The 20,514-nt window shown below is 38.4% G+C and overlaps 1 protein-coding gene across 1 annotated transcript in view; it reads right to left on the reverse strand.

Moving 5' to 3' along the window:
- Positions 1-4,012: 4,012 nt before the first annotated feature.
- Positions 4,013-20,514, reverse strand: part of ERP44 (endoplasmic reticulum protein 44) — a 96,482-nt gene continuing 79,980 nt past the window's right edge. Inside the window, exons 11-12 of the mRNA XM_049635327.1 lie at positions 6,386-6,488; positions 4,013-4,247 (exon numbers count right to left, since the gene is read on the reverse strand). Of these exons, the coding sequence (XP_049491284.1) occupies positions 4,146-4,247; positions 6,386-6,488 (205 nt within the window). The 3' untranslated portion in view covers positions 4,013-4,145. The remainder of the gene's footprint in view (positions 4,248-6,385; positions 6,489-20,514) is intronic.

Genomic DNA, 20,514 nt, shown 5'->3' on the forward strand with positions numbered 1-20,514 from the left:
ACAGTAAGATATTAATAGAGAAAAAGGACAGCTTCTATTAATTCTCTTGGCAGAGTCCATTCTAGTTATGATGTTTTCTTGTCCTTTGTTCATTTATTATGGAATTTGGCTTTTTTTTTTTCATCATAGAATTACTGATCTTACAGTGCTCCAGGTTGCTGGGAATACAAAGACATGAGTTCCTGCCTTCATGGCATTCACATGGTGATAAGACAAAGGGATACATGTACTTCCAACAGTGTGTACTAGACTGGGTATTCTAAAATACGTAAACAAAGGGCTGTGGGACCACAGTGGGTGAGAACTGTCCTGGGCATTGGAGGATGCATAGAAAGAATTTATTAGGCAAGGTAGGGGGGAGGAGGAGAGAAGAGGACATTTTAGAAAAGCAATTTGTAAGCTGCGCTTTTCCTCTTCCTCTCCAAAGCCTAAGGGCAGGCCAGTCCTCCCCTCCCCAGTGTGCTCTGTGAAAGGGAGCTTTGACACTTCAACTAAAGGCCAGGCTTGAGCTGTCAGCATATGGATTCATGTATCTTCTCATTCTGATTCAAGTACAATTAAGTAACCTAAAAAATAACATTAAAACTGGAAAAGCTTGTTACTAGTCATCTGGATTCAGAGTAAAATGTTCACACTATGATATTTATGACAAATTGAATTAGTAAGAAGTCTAAAATATAGAAATATTTTATAAATATAGTTTTATTACTTGGAAATACATACAAAAATTCAAACACAGCTAAAAAACAGTGGCCAAGCAGAGGTCCTATCCAACCTGTTTTAATGAACACATAAAACAGTTGTCATCAGCATTAAACAATTTAAGTTCTGAAACAACTTACTGTCTTCAGGGTCTGTAAATATTGGGCTTAAAAATTGACTACTGTTTTCTTATCACCTATTTAAATCTTTTCTCCAAATATAGACTATTTAAACATTTGTTTGGTTCAATGAGATGTTTTATTTAGAAAAATAGCTAAAGCCATTTAACTGTAATTATTTTGAAAACTGTAATAACTATTCATTTCCAGTCTTCTGTCACCTATACATTCTGCATGATTTCTCAAAAATCTCCTGTAGTTGCTAAAAGAAAGCACTTGTAACTTCCAGCAGCTCTTTGGGACACTGAAGTTTGGTCTTAAGAGCCCTGACATTTTTTAGTTAAGGTGGCAAGATTGTTTTTATTTCTCATTTTTGCTTTTTTGTTTATGTCATTTTAGTTTGGCCCCGCTAGCCTATATCTCATCAGAGAAAAAATAGTTATTCTGCTTTTCTTGATTATTAATCCATTAAACTCATCTATTCTTTTTGCCCCCAGGTTTTTCTCTTTTTTTTTAATGGCTTCTTGGCAATTTTAGCACTTTCTGCAAATTTAAGCTCATCCTGAGATTTAATATTTCAAAACACTTTTATATTTCACTCTTTTTGGCCTTTATCATGCCAGTTTTTCCTTCTTTTGTATGTGACCTTTGGCAACTTCATCCTGGAGCTCTAGGAGATGCTTAGATGCCTATTCTCTATCTTCCTCTCTACGTTCATTTAACTATTTAAAAAATGTTTAGAATTTCCTCTAAAGGAAGTTTTCATCCTTTTATGGTCCCCCTCAGTACTAGACCAATTTTTGAAAAACTTGAAAAGGTAGCAGGTTGACAACAAGAAGGGACTGCTTCTAGTTTTGGTTTTGAGACTCAGCCGTTCTTTAGTCTTGGATCCTCCCCCCACCCTTCCCCAGCTGAGGAGCCTCAGGCCCAAAGTCGATTCGATAAATGTAATATCCTCTGACGCAGAGTTCAGATGGGAAGATGGGTAAGTTGTGAGTTCTAGATTCCTGCAAGTCCTCTCTGTACATCCAGCTGGTGACAAATCCCTGTGGAATCTACATGTTTGCCATCTATTAGATCTGTTCCTATCTCTGCCATCACTCTTAGTTCAGGCTATTCTCTCTCCTGCGGTGGCCCATTTTATTGTATCTAGACCTGCTGCCACAGTATTCCCTCTCAAACTTGAATATGAGCATACTTCTGGCTTAAAATTTGTTAGTGCATCTCTACTGCCCATAAGATCTAGTACAAACCCTTTAGCTTGGCATTCAAGGCCACGCACAATCAGCTCCCATTCTTGAACTTCCTTTCTCATTTTCTTAGCCACAGCACTCCCCCCTTCCCCACCCCATGCACTAGCCCTATGGCAAAAACTTATTTTCCCTAATGCATTTTGGTGTTTTGCATTTTTTTTTCCTTTTAAATAAAATTGGGCACCAAGTCCTGATGAATGTTCAGCCCTTAAGGGGTACAAAACTTATCCAACATCACTTTGCATCTCCCTCATTCAATAGACATTTGAGTCCCAATACGCATAAAAGGTAAATAATGCAGCCTCAAATCTTTTTTAACAGCCATTCAGTTATATTCGATCACACTGAACATGTGTTCCTTGAGGCCTTTCTCCTAAGAACTACTCTCAAGTCAGCTCTCTGCAATCCAATATTTGAGTGTTATCTTTTATTTACAATATTTTTAAAGCTAATTACAGGATTATAAATTTATTCCAGTTAGCTGCATATGCTGCTTTCGGTGTTGTGTGCTGCCTTGTTGAATGTTTATGAATTTTCATTCTCACTGCCTTAGATTTGGTCTGTTCTCTGACCTGAAGGCTACAAATTTGATTTCTAAGGTACTGATTAAAAGCAAGGAATTGAACAGAACTAAGACCCGACCTTGAGGAAACTCTGTCCTGCTTTTCTAGTTAACAACCTGGTAAGATATACTAAACATGCCCCTTATCAGCTTATTAACATTTACTATTCTGAATGAAATGATGGATAAGTCATGCATAACTAGGAATTCTAGGCTTTTTTAAAATAACAATCATTAAATATGCATTATAAATAGTCACTTTATTTTAAAAGAATTGGAAGATGTTACATATATTACACACTACATATAATGGCACATGTCAGCCTTGTAAGCTTAAAAATAATCTTTCCCCAAACTGGGATTGACTTAGACTCCAAGTATAAAATGACTCTTGGCCTATAGCACCAACCCAGGCCCAGAGGAAAGCCAATTTTGAACCTGTCTGTCCTCTGGCATTGGGCTTCCTGATATGACACTGAGGGGCCTCTCCCTCTGGTTTTGTTCCCTAGCAGTATTGAGGCCTGGCACAGGGACCCATTTGACTATACACTGCAGGCCTGGGAAATCAGGGAATCTAGAGTGGGGAGGTCCTCTAACAATTTTACAATGGAAAAAATTAAAAACATATGTGCCTTATTGTCTTTGTTTTTGATCTATACATCCAGAACAAGACTCTACAATTTCTCTGCTGGTTTTTGTCTTTGGAAATGAACATGTCACGATAGGAGGAGCCTTAAAAGGGATCTGGTTCAACAGTGGTAACCTGCCTGCTCCACTAGTAGCTCAGATTTAGGTATAATTCAAAGTTTTAAATGCCATCCATATGCCATTTTGTTAGACAAACACATAGAAATTTAATAACACTTTTCATTTTCTTTTTCTTAATTTGTAAGGACAGTTCCTGCCAAATGTTCTGGCTTATGGCTCTCCTCCTCTTCATAGTATGTTTAAGTTACATATTAAGAATCCAAAAAATACCACTATGGAATTTTCATAAGCAATATCCGACCAATCAGTAAAACACAGTACACAGTGTGAAAATTTTCATTTATTCCCCTCCCCGTATCCAGAATATAGACCCTCTTAGCTTTGAGAAACGTGATAATGAAATACCAACAGAACTGATCATATGTAAAGAAAAGCACATACCACACAGGAAACATCCCTAAGTCCTCCCTAACCTAGTAGTGCGAGTTCACGGTATGTTTCTGGCGATGTCACCTTTCACTTGATTTATAAAAATTTTACAGGACAGATTTAAAGCAAAGATAGGCCTCTGGTTTTTATTTTTATTATTTTTTTTTATCCCTAACAGATTTTTAAAAAGAGGCTATATTAAATGACAATGCATTTTGAGTCAGGGGGAGAAAAAAAAATTAAAAACCCAAAACTTCTTTCAGTTTATTCAAAATAAAAATACACATAGAATTATGAAAATATAGGTTTACTATTTCCACCACGTAAGTTGATGCTGCTGTTTGAAAGGCTTGCAAATCGTTTTTCAAGTTTTTAAAGCTCATCTCGATCCCTCAATAAAGTATACCTATATTCGCTGGGTGCTAATTTCTGGAAGGAGCTCTCAGGTGGACTGCTTGCTACATCTTGGACTTGCTACAAGAGAAAGAATAAAACATTTTATAGCAATATATTTTATGGAATTACACTATTTTAATAAGAGTAGATGAATGGTAGTTGTTTTATAATTATTTGCTCAATAATCACTATGTACCAAAGACCAGAGTTAAGCTTGAAATCTTACTTTCCCCATTTCAAATGCCCTTACTCATCAGATTCCCCAGGGCAAGGGTGCCACACAGCCCTTAACTGTGGACCTGTTGACAGTTCTTGGGGTGTACTGGAAGGAAACACAATACCTGCCACCACGGGGCTTTCCTAGAATATTCTGGAGAGGCTGCACAGCTGTGACTATGTCCCAAACCCTTCTGTCCTACAAATGACCACTAAGAGGATTAAAGGCACCCACTCTGTTCATAGAGCTTTTAACAATTACCTGGATGCCAGAAATTAGTTGCCATAAGAAGGAAAATACTCCATACTTGTGTACCAACAGTAGACAAAAATACACAGTGAAACTGTAAGTGTGACTTCTAAGAATTTCAGATATCTAAGACTATCCTTTATCTCCACATTATGAGCTCCTCAAGAACAAACATGTAGTCCTTGTTTTAATATCCCCTGTAGTTAACAGAGGCACATAATGCCTGTGTTACACACTCTGGATACTGACTCATTCCCGTTAAATTGGGAAAGCAACATCTGCAAAATTCCCATTTTATTTTGTCATGTTCCCCTTCTCCAATACTTTTTATTTATATTTTTACTGAGATATATGTTTGGTTTAAGCCATACTTATATTACTATCAAATGTAGGTTCACTGTCTAATGGAGAAGTATACAATAATGGTAAGTAACATCTTTTCCTAATCTGATAAAATATTAAGCAGGCTTACTTTCCTGAGGAAAATAATTGCCTTTGGGTTATTGCCAACAAACCGTTTGCTTCTACAGTTGTTTAATTATCAAAATAAAATCTGACCTCAGACTTCAAGGAAAAAGCGTATCATTGGATTCTTCCAGGGAACTCTTGACACTGAACGTAATTTGACTCTTTAAGAAAAATTGACTTAGCTTTTATTTTTCTATGTGGAGGTTCCTTGGGCAAAATAGTGAAGTTCTGGGCATATGAAATGTGAGTTTTGTTATGTATCATTGTGGTAATAGACATGATATAAATCAATAATGAATCAAAAATGCAATTTTAGGGGTGCTTAACAAAGCAGAAACATAGAAATAGTCAAATTTTCACAATAAAAAGCAAATAAAAAATTTTCATAAATAGCTGTGAAGCATTCTAAATCTCAAATGAAAAGCTGCATTAAACCTTAAGTTTTGAGCAATTATGAATACTATATTGGTGAGGGTGCTTAGGATGGTTTAGCAAGAATACCAAATCATTATTTTCTTTGTATTGTGGTCAATCTCCTGGCCACAGAGGAAGACTTAACCAGTTAATGGAATCCACTGATTTCTTCACTGATCCACCTACTCCCAATTCTTACCTCCCACTTCTGTATTTGAAGCCAACTGTATTTAACCCTTTTACTCCTATTCCATAAAGGAGGTACTCTAGACCACTTTACCAAGAAATTATATTGTACCATTCTTGCAATTTTTCTTTTTTTTAAGTTTTTTTTAAGTTTTTTTTTTTAAATATATGAAATTTATTGTCAAATTGGTTTCCATATAACACCCAGTGCTCATCCCAAAAGATGCCCTCTTCAATACCCATCACCTAGCCTCCCCTCCCTCCCACCCACCATCAGCCCTCAGTTTGTTCTCAGTTTTTAAGAGTCTCTTATGCTTTGGCTCTCTCCCACTCTAACCTCTCTCTTTTTTTTTTTCCTTCCCCTCCCCCCATGGGTTCCTGTTAAGTTTCTCAGGATCCACATAAGAGTGAAAACATATGGTATCTGTCTTTCTCTGTATGGCTTATTTCACTTAGCATAACACTCTCCAGTTCCGTCCACGTTGCAACTTTTCTGAAGTGTCACAATTTTAAAAATTAATTTTGAAAGGAATATAATTTATATATTATCTACAGTCTGTTCAGAATTTCTTTATAAAGATTTTCAGAAGCACACACTCAAGCCTGTGCAAGAGGGTTAGTTCCTCTTCAAGGCTAACTGAAAAAGAAAAAAAGAGTTCCCACTGAGAAACAAGAGTCCTACCTGTCCTGGGGCAATATCGGTTGGATCTGGACCATGATGGAATTCTCTGTGCAATTTTCCAGAATGTAAGTCAAATACAAACTGCTTGAGTTTTCCAGGAATTCTAAAACCAAAGTAAAATAAAAATTTAGCTTAAACTGTTAAAATGGACTTACCTATATTTTACCAACTTCCCCATTTTTTATTTAAATTTTACCTACAACCCCATCATTTTACCATAACTATCAGAAGCCAGGTATACTGCAAACATTTTTATACAGTGTAATCATGAAATATGGGTACTCTGTTTTGTGTTCTAATTCTTGTACTTGTTTCACAGAAATTTCCCGATGCTTATTTTAACAGATGCATTAGTCTATCAAGATGCTGTCCTAAAACTTACTTAACCATCCCTTATTGTTGGACATTTATATATTTTCCTTAATCTATGTAACTAAAAAAGCTCATGTTCTGCAGAATCACTAAAAATAACAAGTCTTAAGGGAAAAGTAGTGTTAGGTGCTAACCACTTACAACTACGTAGTTTTGTACTGGGGCACCTGGGTGGCTCAGTTAGTTAAGTGTCTGACTCTTGATTTCGGTTCAGGTCATGATCTCACAGTGGTGACATAGAGGCTGGCATTATTGGACTGGGCATGGAGCCTCCTTATGCTTAGGATGCTCTCTCTCCCTCCCTCTGCCCCTTCCCACCCCCTGCCCAATCCAGAGAGTATGCTCTCCCTCAAAAAGAAAAAAGAAAATTACTAGCACTGTTCAGCCTCTATCACTGTGTCGGCCAGGTGGATCCTCTGTAGCTTTAACCTGGAACTTATAAGTCCTTTTTTGAGATATTAAGTGAGTCTTTGAAGGCATTCACTGCCAGTAGAACCAACTTTATCAAAATAATCTAAATCAGGGTATAGTTTTTCCGAGTTTTTTTTTCCTTAAGCACAAAGGAAAATCTCACAACTTCTTCAACCACACCAGCAGCTTCACTGGATAGCTTAACATTGTGAAAAGCAAAGTACTTCTCAAGGTCATAAAACTGTCCCCTCTCCTCTTTTTGGGTTGGGCGGACGTCTTTGTATACCACTAAAACATTATATTTAATGGTAAAAAAAATAAAAAAATAAAACTTTGATGGCTTCAAAACATTCTGAGGAAAATAATGTGAACACAACTTACTTATATTAACATCCTTTTCCTAAATACCAGTCACGTTATAAGCAAATTTGCAGTACAAAAACATGCATTGTAGCAAAACAGATTACAAAGCTAAGCAGATTCATGTATCCACCTTTTTCCTGTTTTTAAAAATTTTTTAAGAGACACGGAGACAGTGTGGAGAGGGGGAGAGGGGAGGTGAGAAGGGGGGGGAGAGAGAGAGAATCCCAAGCAGGCCCTGCACTGTTGGCACAGAGCCTAATGTGGGGCTTGAACTCATGAAACCACAAGATCATGACCTAAGCCGAAACCGAGAGTCAGAGGCTTAACCGATTGAGCCATCCAGGCGCCCCTACCCTTTTCCTTTGTAATTATTTCCTTGGGTTGTAGCAAATAAAGCAGGAATACAGATCTTCCTTGACTTACAAGGGGGATACAGCACAATAAACCTATCCTAAATTGAAAAATCCTAAACGGAGAACACATTTAATATACCCAGCCTACCTTAAATGTGTTCAGAACACTTAAATTACCCTACTTGAGCAAAATCATCTAACACAAAGCCTGTTTTGTACCAAAGTATTTAAATCTCATATAACTTATTGAATTCTATACTGAAAGTGATAAACAATGGTTGTATGGGTACAGAATGTCTGTAAGTGTGTCAGTTGTTGACATCTGGGATCACGAGGCTTACTGGGAGGTGTAGCTCACTGCTGATCGCCAGCACCGTAAGAGTATCTTAGTGCAGCTCGCTAGCCTGAGAAAAGACCAAATTCAAAGTACACTTTCTACTTAATGTATTGATTTTGCACCACCGTAACGCAAAAAACCAAGTCAAACCATCATAAGTTGAGGACAATCTGTTGAGCTAATAAGAACTTTTGATAGAGTGTAGGCAAATTATACCTACAAAACATCAGTTTTTGCTACTTGCCTACCTGCTTTTTGAAGGCTTGCCAATGTGTTTTAATTAAAATTTGTTTTGCTACTTTGACAAATAAAAGACATCTGCATTTTAATTTCTATCTTTTCAGAAATTAAGCATTTTCCTTGTTTTCTTTAATATTTCTCCTTATATGAATTGTCAGTCTTTTACTGAAATATTGGTGTTTTAAAAATTCATTACATATTTTAAACAGAAACCTTTCTTCATATCCCTTACAAGAATTGCAGTGCAGGTCCATAAACACTTTACTTCAGTAGAATTGACTCACTTTTTAAATCACAATTTTTTGGTAACCAAGAATAGCTGCTAGTTTCTTTTTATCCTCTCCCGAGGTCCTGCAAGTGTTGTTTCTTCCCTTCAATAACTCCCACTGAGATGTACCAACCAATAACTTCATTGTACCCCCATTTTGGCTCCCCACTAGCTCCAATGCAACAGAGACCAGCAGGCGTCAAATGCACAGTTTACAAATACAAATGACTGTCAGGTAGCTGTATTGACAGAATGCCTCTGAAAGGTTCTCTGGTGCTGAAGAAATTGCACAGGCGCTAAAGATAAACACTGAGAGGAGATCAATTTAAATTTAATATGACATCATCTACTATGCTGTCATGCACAGCAAAGTGCTAAAATATATCCATTCAAATCAAAGAATCACAAATGGTCTCTAATGTTTAAGACAAAACCCCGTTAAGTTTGTTATTTTATAAAGTCCAAAGATGACCGCAACCAATACAATGTGACTAGCTTCTGCTCGTCAAAAAATAATTTATAATTAAATCTTAAATATAACAAATTCATAGAGAACACTCAAAACAGATTTTTTCCTAACTTGATTCCCCTTGTCAACAGATGAGAGAAAGAATTGTGAGCAAAAGGCAAAGACAAGGGAGATACGATGAACCTGAACTGATGTGGGAGGAAAAAAAGATTACAAAAGAGCTCTTATCTAGCTTGTGGCTAGAAACTACCCATCATTATTAAGTAAGAAACACTGAATCAACAGTATATTGTTAAGAAAACAGACATGGTTATGTGCTAAAAAGGAAAATAAACGGATTCTTGCCATAATAAATTCAATTATATTTTCACACTTTAGGGTACAGTTTTTCTAATTAGAACACCTAAGTGTTTCTTTCCCACCTTCCAAACAGTTTTCTGTTTGTTTTCAATTTTTATTTTTAGGTGATGCAAAATTTAGAAACTGGGAAATGCACAAATGGTATCACTAAATGAACTTTGACATATGTATCACAGTGAGAAGCATTTTTATTTTTTAAAACCTTACATACAGTAGAATTCACTCTTCTAGGCTTACAGTTCTATGAGTTTTAACATATGCATATAGCATCTAGTTACTATCTCCACAAATAGGATACATAACAATTCCAACATGCTTTTTTTGGTCAGACCTTCCACTTCCCCCTAACTCCTGCCAACCACTGATCTGTTCTCTGTTCCTATAATTTGCCTTTTCTGAAATGTCTTGTACTTGGAATCATGCAGCATGTAACCATGAGACTGGCTTCTTTTATTTAGCTTACTTCTTTTGAGATTCCTCCATTCTGTTGCATGTGTACAACTATTTGTTCCTTTATTGAATATCTACTCCAATGAGTGGATATACCATACTTAGTCATCCTTTTACCCACTGAAGAGCATTTGGGTTCTTTCAAGATTTTGGTTATTCTGAACAATGCTACTACAAACATTTGTACACAGGTTTTTGTGTGAACGTGAGTTTGTTTCTCCAGGAAAAATACTGGTATATTACATGCAAGGTGTAAAATGTTTACTTTAAAAAAAAAAAACTGCCTAATTGTCCAGTGTCCTAACTGCAATGTGTAAGAGTTCGCTTGCTCCAGGGGCACCCGGGTGGCTCAGCTGGTTAAGTGTCCAATTCTAATTCTGGCTCTCAGGTCATGATCTTAAGGTTCATGAGATCGAGCCCTGCCTTGGGCTCTGCTCTCCCCAATCGTCAAGCCTGCTTGGGACCCACTGTCTCTCCCTCTCTCTCTGCAGCATCATCCCCCCACCTCGCATGCACGCTCTCTCTCAAAGTAAACATTTTTTTGAGTTCCACCTGCTCCATATCCTCACAAACATCTGGTATTTCAGTATTTAAATTCAGCCATTCTAAAAAATGTGTCATAGGATCTCAATGTGGTTTTAATTTCCAGTTCTCTAATGGATAATGGTGTTGAGCACCTCTTCATGTGCTTATTTGCCATTTGTTTACCTTCTTTACATTCAAACAATATCCTTTATGGAGCAAAAGTGTTTAATTTGATGAAAGCCAATTTATGAATTTTTTTGGTAGGGGGCATGGTGCTTTGGATGTACTAAGAGCTCTTTATCTAACCTTAGGACAGAAAGAGTTTCTTCTACATTTACTTCTAAGAGTTCCATAGTTTTACCTTTCACATTCAGGTCTACAATCAATTCTGAGTTAATTTTTTTAAAGTTTATTATTTATTTTGAGAGAGAGAGAAAAAGAGAGAGAGGAGGGGCAGAGATAGAGAATCCCAAGCAGGCTTCATGCTGTCCGTGCAGAGCCTGATGCAGGGCTTGATCTCACCAATCATGAGATTATGACCTGAGCTGAAATCAAGAGGCGGACACTTAACTGACTGAACTACCCAGGTGTCCCTGAGTTAATTTTTTTACAGAAGTTATTTTTTTATGGTATGAAGACGTTCAGGTGGGACAGCACCATTTATTGAAAAGATTAGCCTTTCCACTAAATTATCTTTGCATCTTAAAGAAAATTACTGTGTGCCTATTTCTAGACTCTCCATTCTATTCTACAGCAATACATGCCTATTTTTTTCACCAATATGAGGCTGTTTTAAATATTTTAGCTATATAGTAATTAGGTCTCAAAGTCGGGTATTTTGAGTCCTTTAGCTTTGTTTCTTTTTGAATTTTGTTTCAGTTATTCTCATTTTAGCTTTCAATGTAAATTTTGGAATCAGCTACATCTATAAAAAAATCTAGTTAGATTTTGATTGAAATTGCATTAAATCCATAGGTCAATTTGAGGAGAATTCACATCTAAACAGTATTAAGTCTTCCAATCCACACAGTATTTCTTCATTTATTTTGGTCATCTTTGATTTTTTTTATCAGTGTTTTGTAGTTTTCAGCAAACAGATCCTACATATATTTTGCTAGGCGTATATTTAGGCAGTTTTTATTTTTATTTTTTTTTTTTGCTTTTGGAGCTATTATGAATGGTACTTTAAAACGTTTTGTGATTTCCTAATGTTCATTGTTAACATATATATAGAAATAAAAGTGATTTTTTAAAAGGTGACTTTGTGTCCTGCTGAAATCATCCATTAGTTCTAGGAGCTTTCTTGTACATATATTGGGCATTTCTACATAGATAGATAATCATGTCATCTACGAAGAAAGTTTCTTTCTAGTCCAAACATTTCATGTTTATTTTTTGGTATATGGAACTTGCTAGGACTTCTAGTACCATACTAAATACAACTGGTGAGAATGGACATCTTTATCAAAGACAATAAAATACTTCGGAATAAATTTAGCCAAGGAGGGAAAATATCTGTATATTTAAAACTATACAACACTGATGGAAGAAGACACAAATAAATGGAAAGATATCCTGAATTCATAGGTTGGAAGAATTAATATTGTTAAAATGTCCATACTATCTACAGAAATCTACATATTCAGTGCAATCCCTATCAAAATTCCAATGGCATTTTTCATAGAAACAGAAAAAAACCCTAAAATTCATATGGAATCACAAAGGACCCTATATAGCCAAAGCAAAATCAATCTCAAGCAAGAAGAAAAAAGATGAAGGCATCACTGTTATTTTAAAAAAAAAACCAACACAATTTTAACGTTTATTTTTAAGACAGCACAACCAGGGGAGAGGGCAGATAGGGAGACCCAGGATCCAAAGCAGGCTCCAGGCTCTGAGCTGTCAGCACAGAGCCCAACATGGGGCTCAAACCCATGAACCGTGAGATTGTGACCTAAGCCAGAGTTGGAAGCTTAACCAACTGAGCCACCCATGCGCCCCAGGAATTTTTTTAATTTTTCTTTTTTTTTTACGTTTATTTATTTTTGACAGAGCAAGAGAGAACGCACAAGTCGGGGAGGCGCAAAGAGAGGAGACACAGAATCCGAAGCAGGCTCCAGGCTCCAAGCTGTCAGCACAGAGCCCGACATGGGGCTTGAACTCACAAACCACAAGATCATGATCTGAGCTGAAGTCGGACGCTCAACCGACTGAGCCACCCAGGCGCCCCTCCAGGAATTTTTTTTTTAATGTTTATTATTATTATTTTTAAAAAAAAATTTTTTTTTTTCCAACGTTTTTTATTTATTTTTGGGACAGAGAGAGACAGAGCATGAACGGGGGAGGGGCAGAGAGAGAGGGAGACACAGAATCGGAAACAGGCTCCAGGCTCCGAGCCATCAGCCCAGAGCCTGACGCGGGGCTCGAACTCACGCACCGCGAGATCGTGACCTGGCTGAAGTCGGACGCTTAACCGACTGCGCCACCCAGGCGCCCCATAATGTTTATTATTTTTGAGAGAGAGAGAGAGAGTGTGAGCAGAGGAGGGGGCAGAGAGAGAGGGAGATAAAGAATCTGAAGCAGGCTCTAGGCTCTGAACTGTCAGCACAGAGCCCAACGAAGGGCTCAAACTCACAAACCATAAGATCATGACTTGAGCTGAAGTTGGATGCTTAACCGACTGAGCCACCCAGGCCCCTCACACTGTGTGATTTTAGAATATACTACAAAGCTTTAGTAATCAAAACAGTATAGTACTGGTATAAAAAGACATAGACCAATGGATCATAATAGAGCACCCAGAAATAAATCCACACACTCACAGTCAACTGATGTTTGACAAAGGTACCAAGATACACACTGCAGAAAGGATGGCCTTTTAAATGGTGCTGGGAAAACTGGATAGCCATTGGCAGAAAAATTAAATTGGATCATTATTTCACATCATATATAAATTCAACGCAAAATGGATTAAAGACTTAAATATAAGACCTGACAAACTGTAAAACTCCTAGAAGAAAACATAGGAGAAAAGCTTCTTGATCTTGGTCTGGGCAGTAAATTTTTGGATATAATTCCAAAAGCACAGGCAACGAAAGCAAAGACAGACGAATGTGACTGCATCAAACTAAAAAGCTTGTGCACAGCAAAGGAAACAATCAACAGAGTGAAGAGACAACCTACAAAATGGGTACGTAAACCATATATCAGATAAGGGATTAATATCCAAAAAATATAAGGAACTAAAACAATTCAAGAGCAAGAAAACAACCCGATTTTAAAAAGGGCAAAGGACTTGACATTTCTGAAAAGAAAACATACAAACAGCCAACAGGTACATGAAAAGATGCTCATATCACGAATCATCGGGAAAATGGAAATCAAAACCAGAATGTGCCATCGCCTCACACCTGTTAGAATGGCTTTTATCAAAAAGACAAAAAATAAGTGTTGGCAAGGACGTGGAGAAGAGGGAACCCTTCTCCCTGGGAATGTAAACTGGTATAGCCATTACAGAAAAAGGTATGAAGGTTACCCAAAAAACTAAAAATAGAACTACTATATGACCCAACAATCCCGCTAATGGGTATTTACTCAAAGGAGATCAAAGCATTGTCTTGAATGGTTATCTGTACTCCCATGTTCAATGTAGCACTATTCTTAAAAGCCAAGATAGAGAAACAACCAGCATCCATCAGTTGATGAATGGATAAGGAAAATGTGGTGTATACACACACACACACACACACACACACACACACACACACACACACACCAGGAATATTATTCAGCCTTAATAAAGAAGGAAATCCTGTCATTTACAACAACAGTGATGAACCTGAAGGACATTATGCTAAGTGAAATAAGCCCGACACAGAAAGACAAACACTGCACGATCTCATTTATACGTGGAATCTAAAAAAGCAGAACTCATAGAAGCAGAGGGTAGACAGGTAGTTAAGAGGGACTGGAGCGGGACTGGGAGAGAACGGGGAAATGTTGGTCAAAGGATACAAAGTTTCAGCTACAGGAAGAGTATGTTCTAGAGATCAAATGTACAGCATGGTGACTATAGTTACTAATACTGTATTATATACTTGAAATTTTCTAAGAGTAAGTAAATCTTAATTGTTCTCAAAAAAAAAGTATGTGAAGAAATGGATACACTAATTTGCTTGATTATGGTAGTTATTTCAGTGTATAAATATATCAAAATATCATGTTGCACACCTCAAATGTAAGCAATTTTTGTCCGCTATACCTTAATAAAGCTGAAAAAAAGGAGAGGGAAGACAAAAGAGAAGACAGACATAGAACCTGGGGTAGACAAGGAACCAATCTATGTGGTTGGAGCCAGATATCTGGGGAACGTGAACTAAGAGATATAAGGAGACCAGTCGGTTGATTAGAGTTATAAAGTCAGAGTTGAGGCCACATTTGTCATGATAAATCAGAACCACCTCCATGCAGAAGTCATGGCAGGGCAGAGGCAGAAGCTGGTATCGAGAGAGAAGGATGGAGCAGATGTGAAGAAAGGAGCAAGAGAAGAGCTTTCGGGCCCGAAGAAGGGCAGAGAGTGGCTGCACCTCTTGCAGTTCTCGTCCTTGCCCTTTTCCTGTAGTTTTTCAGCACAAGCCCCTTGTTTTGAGCTCCGTGGAGTGAGTTTCTGTTCCTTACAACGGCATGTCCTCTGACAGCAACAGAACTATCCAACAGACCTTTCTGTGAAAATGGAAAACGCTGTATCTGTGCTGTCAAATACAGTAGCCACTACCCACATGTGGCCACCAAGCACTGAGAGCACCTGAGAAACGGACGTTTAAATTGTACGTCATTTTAATTAAAACTTCGGTATTCATACATGGCTAGTAGCTATCATATTAGCACAGCTTTACGATTATTACGACAAGGGGTCAAAGACAAGACGCACAATCAGTAAGTAAAAGCTAATGAAAGAGCCAGAAAAAAGAAGACCACGATGACGTCCTAGAGTTCAAGTAGAGGATGTTCGTCCTAAAGGACGAGTTTGGTAAAGCCCCGTTAGTAGCAGTGTGTTATTAATTTTGTCACAGGAAAACCTGGATTCAGACAGCGGGTTAAATCATGGAACAAGCCATTCAAAGGCACACTAGCCATTAAAAATGAAAAAATTTAATCATACAGGAAGATGCTTACAATGTGTGGATAAATTAAAAAGAAAATTCATAAACTGGCATGGCCCTGATTACATTTATAACACACATGTGGGTCTAGATATCTGGCTTGTGGATTTATGAGTCATTTTTAATTCTTTGGCACTTTGTTAACTTTCAGAATTATCCACAAAGAACATAAATTTTTTATAATCAGAAATAAAGGAACAAATGATATGCTTAATGCACATATGCATAAAAACAGTAAATATCTTTGCCTGGTTCCTGATCTTAAGGGGAAAGTGGTCAATCTTTCACCATTAAACATGATACTAGCTGTAGGTTCTTTATAAACGTCCTTTATCAGATTGAGGAAGTTTCCACATATGCTAGTTTGTTAAGCATTTTTGTCATGAAAGGATGTTGAATTTTGTCAAATGCTTCTGCATGTATAATTGGGATCAGTTTTTTTTGTTGCTGTTTATTCATTAATATGCTAAATTACACTGGGTTTTTTTTGGTTTTTGTTTTCATTTTAGAGAAAGAGTGCAAGGGAAAGAGGGAGGCAGGGTGGGGCGGGGGAAAGAGAGGAGAATCTTAAGCAGGCTCTATGCTCAGCATGGAGCCTGGTACTGGCTCAACCCAGCAACCCTGGGATCATGACCTGAGTTGAAATCAAGAGTCAGACGCTCAACAGATGCAGGTGCCCCTACACTGACTGGTTTTTGAATGCTAAACTAGCGTTGCACACTTGGGATAAAGCCCACTTAGTTGTACATTATTCTTTTTTTCTATATTGCTGGATTCAATTTCCTAATATTGTTTACTATTTATTTTTTAAATGTTTATTTTTGAGAGAAAGAGAGCACACGTGCTCAAGCATGCGTGTGCATGGGGAGTGGCAGGAGAGGAGAATATAGGATCTGAAGCAGACTGTGCTGTCAGCACAGAGCTGGATGCGGGGCTCAAACTCACGAATTGTGAGATCATGACCTGAGCCGAAGTAGGACGCTCAACCAACTGAGCCACCCAAACGTCTCTTTTAACTACTCTTTAACTTAACTTATACAATAATGTAGTACAAACTGATTTAATGTATTATAGTATTAAGAAAACAGTATTTTGCCATTTAAATTACTTAACCTCTTTGAGCTTCAGGTTTCTAATATGTAAAATGAAAACACCACTTATTTAACTTAATTGTATTGTTTTTATAGTCTAATGACTTAGATTTGAATGTGAATATATGATTTCCTTTAACAGGCAACATAGCCTTATCATATTCATGTATCAGATACTGTTCTAAGAGCTATAGATACACACATTCATTTAATGCCCACAACAACCCTACGAAGCAGATACTATCATTTCCCGTTTTACAGATGAGGAAACTGAGACAGAGAGGTGGTAAGAAACTGCCCAGAGTGATATAACTAGTAGGTAACAGACTGGGATTAGAAACTAGAGTCTGAGCACCTAACTGCTAACTATATTGCCTCCTTAGTGATTTGACTTTAATTTGGTAAAGTTACTAAATCTCTTGGAGCCTAACTTCTTTATTGTAAAAGTAGAAATCATACCGGTCTTAGAAGCCTGTTACAGAAACTGAGAACATACATAAAGTATAAAGTGGAGCTGGTACAAAGCCTGCCTCTGCCAGAGTTTCATGTCTATTTTGCTGGCAGGACCAAATAAGGCAAAATACAGTGCAATGATTTGTAAAATATAAAGTGCTTATAAGGAGATAACCAATGTCAGTTATATGGTAAGTATATTACATGAGTGACAATGACAGTGGTGTTCAGGGATCCAGGCCAGTGTGTACACTGCCCAGTGGCGGACAGGAGGGACACACAGAGAGAAATCACAACCACAGAGGTGACTCAGGGAGGAGGGGAACAACAGGGTGAACGGCTAGTTGGTAAATACCAGGCTATATCCCAGATGTGAAGATATATATCCAAAGTAGTCAAACTCTTAAATGTATAACAGAAAGGTTAAAACTAAGAGCAAGTTAATCAAAACACTTCTTGAACATCTACTAATGCTGCCACAAAGTTGCTATAGCAAGAGATAATAAAAACTAAATCTGCCTTTTAAGAAGCTTTCCCAGTACCAATTTTTTCCACTTAAAAAAAAAAAAAAAGCCTCATTTGGGTTTTTAAAAAATAGAGCCCCTAGATAATGAAGAACAAAACAAATTCTCAGACTTTAAAGGGACCTAATGGTGACCTGGTTTTAAATTTTTTCTTGTACCTATCTTTCCAAGTTCTTTATCATTTCACCCAATTCCTGGTTTGCCCCTCCAAGCTCGAGGAGACAAGCTAATTTGTCAGCAGGCAACCAAACTGCTAAATTAGTGCGGCACCCGCCTCCCAGTTTTTTTTTTTTTTTCAAAGTTTTTTATTTATTTTTGGGACAGAGAGAGACAGAGAATGAACGGGGGAGGGGCAGAGAGAGGGAGACACAGAATCGGAAACAGGCTCCAGGCTCCGAGCCATCAGCCCAGTGCCTGACGCGGGGCTCGAACTCACGGACCGCGAGATCGTGACCTGGCTGAAGTCGGACGCTCAACCGACTGTGCCACCCAGGCGCCCCCCGCCTCCCAGTTTTAGTTCGGCCTTGCCTCTCATCTCCACACCACAGCCGCCCCTCCCCTGACACCAATGCAGCCAATCAGCCCTAGCAGTTTAAGGAATTACGATCACTTTCTGTGATTTAGTGATCTGGGGTAAAAGACCTGGTGCCCACAGTCAGGGTACTGTGCATTAGCGTAGCCTGTTCCATTTTCCTAAGTGCCCTGGAGCCTGTCCGGCTTCTTCCCATCACCGGGGCCCCCGCAGCAGTACCTAAGCACACTCCAGCAGGGGCACAGATGCTATGGTATTTCCTGGCCACAGTTTTTGGAAGGTGAGTCTCTGGAAAGTCCTTCAACAGCCCTATGCCCTACGCCACCACCTACTTTCTTCTCCTGTAGACTATAGAACATTTCCTAGACCTGCCCTTAGGTGCTCTTAGGTTCCTAAATTACCCCCCCACCCCATTCTTTTCCTCCACATATAAAATCTATTCTTTTACATTTGGCAAGAAACCAATCTGGTCAACCTATAGGAAAAAAAGAAAGACTCAGATCTGTGATTTAGTTTCAGATACAAGTACTTTTCTCCAAACATCTTTCGCATTCACACTTACATTGCTTTTTATATGTACTGAAAATATAACTGCTTTGATATTAAGTGTTATGAGTTTGAGACTTCGGGTTCAGTATGCTCGGATGTGAATCCTAGGCCTGCTGCTAATTAGCCGTGTGCCCTTGCTGGTTACATCACCTCCCTTAGCCCCGGTTTCTCTGAAATAAGGGAGAGGTGACTAGAACACTGGTAGCATACCCTCCTCCCACAACCCCATGCCTACCTCTGGCATGGGGGGCGTGGCGGGGGAGACTGTGCACTATAAGTCTGCATTCTTGCCCTTACCACAACCACACTTCCTCCAACTGACCCCAGAAATGCTGAGTTACTGAAAGTAATAATTACAGTAATTTATGGAAACTGTTTATCATTTAAGCCTTACTTGCCATGCAGCACAATAACAATTATGCAAGCCATTAAGTGTGTCAGATTCATTTTGCCACATATTTTATTTGATTTTTAACACTAACATCTATTCACATAGGCTCAGTCTGTAGCTCACGCAGCATGTGCCTCCTTACAATTAAAAAACTATTAGAGCGAACAGTGCCTAGGAGGGAAAATCAGGCACCTAAGGGAGAAATTAAAGAAGTAATTTATTTCAAAGAGTTTCAAGTATAGTCACTTCTCTTATCTCCCTCCCTCCTCACAGGACTGAACACTTGAAGGATAGGAAAGGACTATTTCCTATTTCCAGATTTCTTTGGAAACCACCTCACTGGTGCGGTTTCTTTTTGCACCAAGGCATAAGTAGAATAATGCCAACTAATAGATTAGTCTTGCTTGGTCAGGTGCCCACCCCTTGGTGCAGTAAACCACGGCTGGGGAATAGAGGCGCTAGGTCACGTGATAAAGAATACACCTACTTGTGTTAGTTTGGGTTCTCTGACCAACAGAGGTGGGATCAGAAGTGCTTAGTCAGACTAGTGCTTTAAATCTGTCTTCAGAACTGGAGGAGAAAACTTAAGATAGCCAAGACAAAATTCCTCACAGATGTCTCTTGATGTGTAACACAATTTCCTAGGAATAAAAGCCGAAGTTGGGCATAGTTTGGTTGCTGACAGGTAGTAAACCTAATCCGAGTCAGTGTCCTGTCGACTTCCATTAATTTGAGACTTTATAATTAGGGCTGTAAGTCTGCAGTGAAAGCGAAGAGGTCAATAAACTGGAGATTTATCTGCTATGAGAAGTAGGGAAATGTGCTGATAAAAACTTCACATAAACCACCCACGAAGAAGGCAGTATTTGTAATGCTGAGCACCGTCCCTCTGCTGGAGGCACTTGCTGCGAGCCCAGACACCAGAACTACCCTCTCTTAAAAATCTCACTTTAGCTTGAGCTAATAGCTTCCGGGAGCAAGCCTAAGGAGTGAGAGGAAGAGGACACCCAACCAGGTAAGACATTTCCATCTAGCCTAACCATCAATGTGTCAATGTTCACACGCTTGCTAAGGGGACTACACAAGTTCCAATTTTTATTTTATTACTTATGAGAGAGAGAGAGACAGAGACAGAGAGAGACAGAGAGAGAGAGAGAGAGAGAGAGAGAGAGAGAGAGAGAGAGAGAGAATCTTAAGCAGGCTCCATGCTCACTCAGCATAGAGCCCTGCATGGGGCTCGATCCCACAACCCTAGGATCATGACCTGAGCCAAAATCAA

Source organism: Panthera uncia, chromosome D4 (genome assembly GCF_023721935.1).
Source record: "Panthera uncia isolate 11264 chromosome D4, Puncia_PCG_1.0, whole genome shotgun sequence".
Lineage (NCBI taxonomy): Eukaryota > Metazoa > Chordata > Mammalia > Carnivora > Felidae > Panthera > Panthera uncia.